This window comes from Pseudorca crassidens, chromosome 2 (genome assembly GCF_039906515.1).
Source record: "Pseudorca crassidens isolate mPseCra1 chromosome 2, mPseCra1.hap1, whole genome shotgun sequence".
Taxonomy (NCBI): Eukaryota; Metazoa; Chordata; class Mammalia; order Artiodactyla; family Delphinidae; genus Pseudorca; species Pseudorca crassidens.
The window spans coordinates 112,225,901-112,234,125 of NC_090297.1; the positions used below are offsets into that span (position 1 = coordinate 112,225,901).

The 8,225-nt window shown below is 40.0% G+C and overlaps 1 protein-coding gene across 4 annotated transcripts in view; it reads left to right on the forward strand.

Annotated features, from left to right (window-relative positions):
- DAP3 (death associated protein 3) overlaps positions 1-7,951 on the forward strand; it is a 29,448-nt gene extending 21,497 nt beyond the window's left edge. For 2 of the 4 annotated variants that reach the window (XM_067728123.1, XM_067728124.1), the window contains exons 6-13: positions 574-666; positions 1,307-1,437; positions 2,128-2,208; positions 2,297-2,455; positions 3,150-3,209; positions 3,698-3,787; positions 6,551-6,668; positions 7,585-7,951. In XM_067728123.1, coding sequence (XP_067584224.1) covers positions 574-666; positions 1,307-1,437; positions 2,128-2,208; positions 2,297-2,455; positions 3,150-3,209; positions 3,698-3,787; positions 6,551-6,668; positions 7,585-7,670 — 818 coding nt within the window. In that variant the 3' untranslated portion in view covers positions 7,671-7,951. The remainder of the gene's footprint in view (positions 1-573; positions 667-1,306; positions 1,438-2,127; positions 2,209-2,296; positions 2,456-3,149; positions 3,210-3,697; positions 3,788-6,550; positions 6,669-7,584) is intronic. The other 2 variants (XM_067728126.1, XM_067728125.1) reach the window with 2 other exon arrangements.
- The last annotated feature ends 274 nt before the right edge of the window (positions 7,952-8,225 follow it).

Sequence of the window (8,225 nt, forward strand, 5' to 3'; positions counted from 1 at the left end):
AAACAAATGAATATTCTTTTAAAAAAGAGAGAACTCAGATTCCTTTAATCTTTCTGCTGTCATCCTCACCATATTAGGTTTTGTCTCCAGGTTGATTTCTTCATGTTGACAAAATGGTTACAGCAGCTCCAAACATCTCATCTTCACAGAGCCATGTCCAAAGGCCAGAAAAGTAAACATTCCTTTCTTGCATTCTTTTTTTTTTAAAACAAAGAAAAATTTCCCAGAAGCTTCCATCAGACATCCCTCATTTCATATTGCCCAGAATTACGTCACACATCCATTCCTAAATCAATTCCTGGTGAGAAAAAAGAAACTACTATTCCTTTCTCTTTTTTTATAAATTTATTATTTTTAAAAATATTTATTTATTTGGCTGTGCCAGGTCCTAGCTGCAGCACACATGATCTTTGTTGCGGCATGCAAGATCTTCAGTTCTGGCATGCGGGATCTTTTAGTTGCGGCATGCAGGATCTAGTTCCCCAACCAGGGATGGAACCCGGGCCCCCACATTGGGAGCGTGGAGTCCCAACTACTGGAAGGTGGTGTTTTCTTTAACAGCAAGTGCTTTAGATGGCGAGAAGGGAACAGGAAAAACCCTCAGTCTTTGCCATAGTATTCATTTCTGTGCAAAACAGGATTGGCTGATACTGCATATTCCAGATGGTAAGAACTTCCCTCACTATGTTGGGGTTAGTTATTCTGTTACTGTGGTAACATTGTGGCTTCAATTTTCTGACAGGGCTCTGACAACTAAGGGAGAAGTCTTTGCTCCAGGTACAGGCTGGTCTGAGTTAGTTTTGGAACCTTTTGATAATTAGAATGAAGTATTTTTTGGTGCAGCAATCCTCACTTTGATAGCTAATGCCCAAGAGCATAAACTCCCCCCTTAGTGTTCACCACAAGCTTTATTGCCATCAGCCAACAACTTTGAGTACCCTTAGACCCTTTGACATGGTACTGTTTGTCAGCATTCTAGGTTGTCAGCATGGATCTTAAAAACTTAAACTCTCATACTTCTCATATATCCCTCCTTGTTTTGTTCAGTGTTGTTTGCATCCACATTTTCTGCCTTTAAAAACTGCCAGGAAGCTGAGGTGACCTTTAATCCATTTATTTGTGTATTGTGTGTAATGATAATATTTAAGATGGACCAGACCAAAAAGTAAACCTCTGAAGCAAGAAGGCTTTAAGAAATATATATGGGAAACTAAAGTCATCTCCCATAACTTAAAGAAGCATAGAGTATTTTGAGTTGAATACAGTCAGTTCCTGCCTAGTTTGTTTTCTTTTGCCTTTTGATTAGCTCATCTTTGGGTGAAAAACTGCCGGGATCTTCTGCAGTCCACCTACAACAAACAGCGCTTTGATCAACCTTTAGAGGCTTCAACCTGGCTGAAGAATTTCAAAACTGCAAATGAGCATTTCTTGAGTCAGGTGACTAGACTCCCAGAAGTTTGGTGCTGGACAATCTTTTAAGATTTTTATCTTCTTTGCGCCCTGAGTACCAGTAGACTATGGAGAACTAATATTGTAGTTGGGATAACTATACCATTTTGTATTTCTTTCATACATTTTATTCACAGCGAGTTCACACGCTGAAACTCATTTATCCACGTAAAATAAAGAGGCAGCAGTAAGCTGGTCGCATCTGGTGGGTAGCAAAGTGAAGTCCAGATTGCTTCATTGACTTTTCCAAGGTGACAGCCTAAAATCCTCTAACACACATTTCAACTACATAATTTTCTCCAGATTAGATCTCTTAGGTACCAGAAACATATTCGTAAAATTATTCTCTAGTGATGCTTGGATACAGTCTCTAGGCCAGGGATTTTCAACTCTGGATGTAAGTCAGAATCACCTAGGAGCTTGTTAAAAATGCACGTGCCAAGGCTTCATCCTGGGCCTTTTTAGTCAGAATCCCTTACTTTTGTGTGTGTGTTTTTTTAAGCTCCAGGCAGAAATGGGCTAGAAAGCATTCACTTCCCTGCTGAGCTCTCTTACAAGGCTTGAAAAATAGATGAAAATAGAATGCTAATAACCTTAGCCTCCTACCCTACCTTCTTAGCTAGGGATGGGTTCATCCTTAGGCTAAGTGGCCTTTTTTGGTCTTTGTTTTATTTTTAGATAAAAGTTCAAGAGAAGTATGTCTGGAATAAGCGAGAAAGCACTGAGAAAGGCAGTCCCCTGGGAGAAGTAGTTGAACAGGTATAAAAAAAGACACTGAACATGTACTATGTCTAACCAGAGACAGCCTCTTGTAGGACTGCAAGCCACTGTCTCCCTTTCCCTACAGGGCATAACGCGGGTGAGGAATGCCACAGATGCAGTTGGGATTGTGCTCAAAGAGCTAAAGAGGCAAAGTTCTTTGGGTATTTTTCGCCTCCTGGTGGCAGTGGATGGAGTCAATGCTCTCTGGGGAAGGACCACACTGAAAAGAGAAGATAAAAGCCCGGTAGGAAAACTGAGTTTCTCTATTTTGGTTTCTCTGATTTCAGAACCCATCATATACGTAGGCTGGGACATAGCCTTCTAGACCATGCAGTATATTTTCTTGCCTTGGAATATTTGAAATAAGATGTATAGTGAAAATAGTATCAGAAGGAGATGATGCCACATTCCATCATCCACTGAATACCAAGAGCATGACAACAAAAGCTGTGGTTTCTTTGTCAATTTTCTTCTTTCTATTCTCTTTTCAAAATGATGTTCTCTGGTCTAAGCAGAGACGATCAGAAGCATCAAGGAAGGGGGTGGGTTGGGGTAGTGGGTATTTTCTCCCTTGGTAACTCTTTTTAATCTCCAGAAGCATGGCAGTTTGAGGAGCAGTGGCCATGTAGCTTATTCCAGAGGTACCTTCAGGTACTATAGTTATGTAGTAGTTGAGGATTTTTTTTTCCTCTTTTTTTTTTTTGGCCTCACAGCACAGCTTGTGGGATCTTAGTTCCCTGACCAGGAATTGAACCCAGGCCCTCGACAGTGAGAGTGCAGAGTCCTCCAGAGATTTCCCAGCTGAGGATTTTCTAGTTGTTGTCAGTGCAGATATCTCAGGGGAGCATCCGGGCAGAGCAAGTAATGTTCTCTTCTCTCCCTCTTTTCTCCCTTTCTCCTCCCTCTCACCTCTGTCTCACACATTGACCGATGTGCAGATTGCCCCAGAAGAACTAGCATTTATTTACAACCTGAGGAAAATGGTGAAAAATGATTGGGTGAGTGCACATGATACCTAACAGATTTCAGAAAGAAATGTATTTTCGTTTTAAAGATGTTCAACTGCCTCATTGCTAATACCTACCGGTCTCTAATTTTATGGACAGAAAGTTCTTATATCTTATTTAATTCTCATAACTGTACCAAGTTTTAAATCTATATATTTGTTTTCTTATCTTTCCACTTGACTGGAGTACACTTATTCAAAACCATTTTTTTTGAAATATTGGCATAATTTCACTTTGCTGCAATTGTTCAAGGTGTTTTTATTTCTTATCAACTTTGGAAAGGATTTTGATAAATTTAAGATCATGTAGCAATTTATTGTCAGAGTCAAATTGAGAATTAATAATCAAATTAGTTGCCAGTTAACTGTGCTAGATCACACTGCCATACCACCATATGGCAAAAAAAAAAAAAAAACTGCAGATGATTAAAATGCATTTTTCTGTCTTTTTCAAATTCAGCTTTTTCTCCTTTCTTTCAGCAAGGAGGCGCCATTGTGTTGACTGTGAGCCAGACTGGGTCTCTCTTTAAGCCCCGGAAAGCCTATCTGCCCCAGGAGTTGCTGGGAAAGGTCAAATCACTGGAAAATTTGTTTACCCTTAGATAGTCATTCTGTCTAAATATACATACATATATATATATTTTTTTTTTTTGGACATAATTTCAGACTTGGAGAAAAATGGTATTCCTCTGTGACTTCAGCTAGATTTCTAAAATGTTAACACTTTACCATGTTTGCTTTACTCTTTCTCTCCATCTATTTTTTTTCCCTGAATAATGTGACAGTAACCTGAGATATGATGCCCTCTTTTATCTCTAAATAATGCATATTTCCTAAAATCAAAGATATTCTAGGGCTTCCCTAGTGGCGCAGTGGTTGAGAGTCCGCCTGCTGTTGCAGGGGACATGGGTTCATGCCCTGGTCCGGGAGGATCCCACATGGCGCGGAGCGGCTGGGCCTGTTAGCCATGGCCGCTGAGCCTGCACATCCGGAGCCTGTGCTCCGCAACGGGAGAGGCCACAGCAGTGAGAAGCCCGCGTACCGCAAAAAAAAAAAAAAAAAAAAAAAGATATTCTAATGTATAACCACAGCACAATTTTCAAAATCAGAAAGTTAACATTGACTGTTACCTAATTTATAGAATATATTCTGATTTTGCCAGTTATCCCAGTGTCCTTTACAGGAAAAGAAAGTCCTGGATAATGCACCGCACTCAACTGTCAGGTGTCTTTAGTCCCCTTTAATCTGAGACAGATCCTCAGTCTTTGTCTTTTATAACCTTAATATTTATATCTCTGTTTTTGAAGAGTACATGCTAGTTATCTTATGGGTTATTTTATGGGGTTGTCTGTTTTTTCCTGACTATACGTGATGTTAGAAGTTATAGTGTGTCTTCTCAGTGCATAATATCAGAAAGCACATGGAACTTATTTCTCCTGTTACTGGCAATATATACTTTGAACACTTAGTTAAGGTGCTCTCCACCTGATTTCTCCTCAGTAAAGTTACTCTTTTCCTTTTGTAATGAATAAGTATCTTGTGGAGATATACTTTGAGACTAGGTAAATATCCTTTTACTTCTCAAACTTCCCCTTACTAGTTTTAGTTTCCATCGGTGATTCTTCCCTAAATCAATTATCATGATAATTGCAAGATGGATATTTTCTAGCTCCACCATTACTTCTAAATGTATCAGTTGGCCCTCTCTTATATTTAAGAATTTTCCTTTCTCCCTTGTGTATTTGTTTCAATATAGACATGTGGATTCTTATTTAATGGGTTTAGAACCCATTAAATAATTACTATCATTATTTAGTTTGCTGCTTAAGATATCCCAGATTTGGCCAGTAGGAGCCCTTCAAGCTGGCTTCTCTGTCCTTTTAACATGTCCCCATCATTTTTCTCCCTACCTTTCCTCCTCTGTCCCCATCATTTCTAAGCACTTCTTTACTTTTGACACAAGAATATGTTCCAGGGCTTCCCTGGTGGCACAGTGGTTAAGAATCCGCCTGCCAATGCAGGGGACACGGGTTCGAGCCCTGCTCCGGGAAGATCCCACACGCCACAGAGCAACTAAGCCCATGCGCCACAACTACTGAGCCTGTGCTCTAGAGCCTGTGCTCCGCAACAAGAGAAGCCACCGCAGTGAGAAGCCCACACACCGCAACGAAGAACAGCCCCCGCTCACCACAACTAGAGAAAGCCCGCGCGCAGCAACGAAGACCCAACGCTGCCAAAAATAAATAAATAAATTTATTTAAAAAAAAAAAAAAAAAAGGAATATGTTCCAGACTCATCTTGTACTTTCCATGCCCTAGCCCTAAAATCAGCCATTTCTTCAAGGAGCTTTGGTTCGTTTTAGAGGAGAATAGTATTTAGAAACCAAGACCTGAGTGCTAGGTATACTTATTGCTACTGGGATGTGGGTGTCACTTCTTCTAGGCCCTCCAGCAGAGTTAGTAAGTAGATATATGCACTATTCATATATACAAACATACATGTATGTGTGCTATATGCATATATGTGTTTATATATACACATCCACACACATCTGTATCTGTCTCTCTATATTAAAAAACCATAAATCTGATACCTCTAGTTCCAGGCTAGCATCCCAGCATTCATTGTATCCTTCACCCTTTCCATATTTGTAACCCTCTTCTCCAACGATAATCTCTCATTCACAGTGTATTTACATATTAGCTCAATCTTAGATTATAGTAAAAGTAGTTTCAGAATTGCTAACCCTTGCCTCTATACAAATAAGCTGTGAACTAGAGGGCAAATTTTTTTTTTTTTTTTTTTTTTACTTCTGTCTTATTTAGGCTCAATATCTTTTAGAGCAGTTTTTATCTTTAGCCTAAGGGTCTTTTGTTCAAATATTCTGTTCAGAAGTTAGTTTGGGTTAGTTTCTCTCCTCCCTTCAGTGTTATGTTTGAACTTTGAAATACAATTTGATTCATTTGTTTTAGTTTATATAGGATCTTTTCCCCCATCCTTGTCATTTTAATTTTTTTGAGTATATGAACTATCAAAACTGTTGTTGATTGTTGAAGTTAGAACTGTAAAAAAAATTTAAACACGTATATGATTATGTGTGTATACTCTCAGATAAGTGGCATTCCCCCCACCGCCCCCCACCGCCCCTTGCCTCAAGCGTTATCTCTTTTTTAAGTATATTTGTGGCCATGTAGAGCAAGGGTAGCCAGCCCCAGAGAACGTGGAGTAGAGGAGAATAGAACAAAATCTCAAAGACCTTATCCTCAAAGTGTTTAAATAAACACTGATTTGTCACTTAACAAATACTGTATCTTTATCCTTTTTCTTCTCCAGGAAGGATTTGACGCCCTGGATCCCTTTATTCCCATCCTGGTTTCCAACTATAACCCAAAGGAATTTGAAAGTTGTATTCACTATTATTTGGAGAACAATTGGCTTCAGCATGAGAAAGGTCAGTTGCTTAGCTTTTTCCTCTCACAGAAGAATCCCACTGAGTCAGAGCCTTGATCTCTTCTTCCCTCAGCAGCAGCCTGTAATTTGTACTTCATCTTTTTTCCCTTTATCTTGACTTCTTTCTGGCTAATTAGATGGTACAGAAGGTGTGGGGTTGGTTAAAGTTCGATTTACAAGAGACATTATATCTCTCCCTAAAATTCTCACGTTAGTCTAGAATAAGATGCTCATGCTAACAGAGGAGGTGAGACCGAACCCAGGTGATTGGGTTGCTGCCACACTCTGTCACATTTATTCATCGTTCAGCACACTTGCATTGAGAGGCTCATATGCTAGGGCACCCCCAGAACAACTGATGCTGTGTGAGAGGCTACTCCAGCACCAAACCAAATCCTTGCTATACCTGTCCTAGTACTTGTAGATGAAAGTGTTCCAGCTGCTCATTTAACCCTTGCCCTCAGTTCTGGGTGGGTGTGGGTCTGTTGGGGGGCGGGGTGCAGAGGAAAAATAAAGGTGGTTCTGTTACTAGGTAATAGAGAATTAGCTGCAGTTGGAATAGGTTATTAAAGGAATAGGGGGAAGAGTATAAAGCAGCTGCAGCATGATGAGTTAGGAGGCACAATGGAGAGATTTCTAAAAGGGCCTTGAGAGATTTGACAGTCCTTAAAGTCCAGAGGATAGTCTTGAAACAGAGGGAGAGATAGATGCTGGTTGGAGGAATAGAGACAGAAAAGGAAATTATGCATAGAAAAAATAATACTGGCGGATGGAATAAAGGGCCTAGAAGTGAGGTTTTGGGAGTGCTAATTATATCAGAACATAGTCTGGATAACGTAGCCTTTGACTACAGAATTTGCTAAGTAACACAATGCTACAGGAGAAAACTGCCAGTTTTCTGTTTGGCTCCATTTTAGCTCATACAGAAGAAGGGAAAAAGGAGTTGCTGTTCCTAAGTAATAGGAATCCTGGGCAGCTGGAGCGGCTCTGTGCCTACCTCTAAGCCATGGTCACAAGGTACGTGGAAGACAATGGACCTTTCTTCTAATGGACCCAATCAGATGGGGGAGTCCTGCAGTACACAAGAAGAGCAGCCAGGCACGTGCACTTATGGGATTGGACAGGACTGCAGTCAGCTCCCAGCCTTCGTTGCAGTGGGTTCCTTGTGATGTGACTGTGGTGGCAATAAGATGTCCTGAAACTAACATCAGTTTATTAGTTGTGGTTTTCACATTTTAAATAATCATGTAGCTTTTCCTAAAAAATTAAATTATCTTTCTTAAAGTGTTGTGTTATATTTATAAGATGGAAAGAGCCTTCAGATTGGCCAAATTGAATTTCTTTGGCATTCTGCTTGTTGAGACTAAATTCTACAGAAATTTTCCAGACTTTATTCAATTTAGGAGATTGAGACTCAATCTCCTGAACTTCTCCCTCCCAGTCCATTCACTTCCTATTTACTCTTTTATCAATGGTCCCTGAGAACTTTCCTCAAACTCCAGCTGAGTCTGGCAACTTTGTATAGTACAGCCCCTTTCTACAGGTTCCTGAAAGAAGT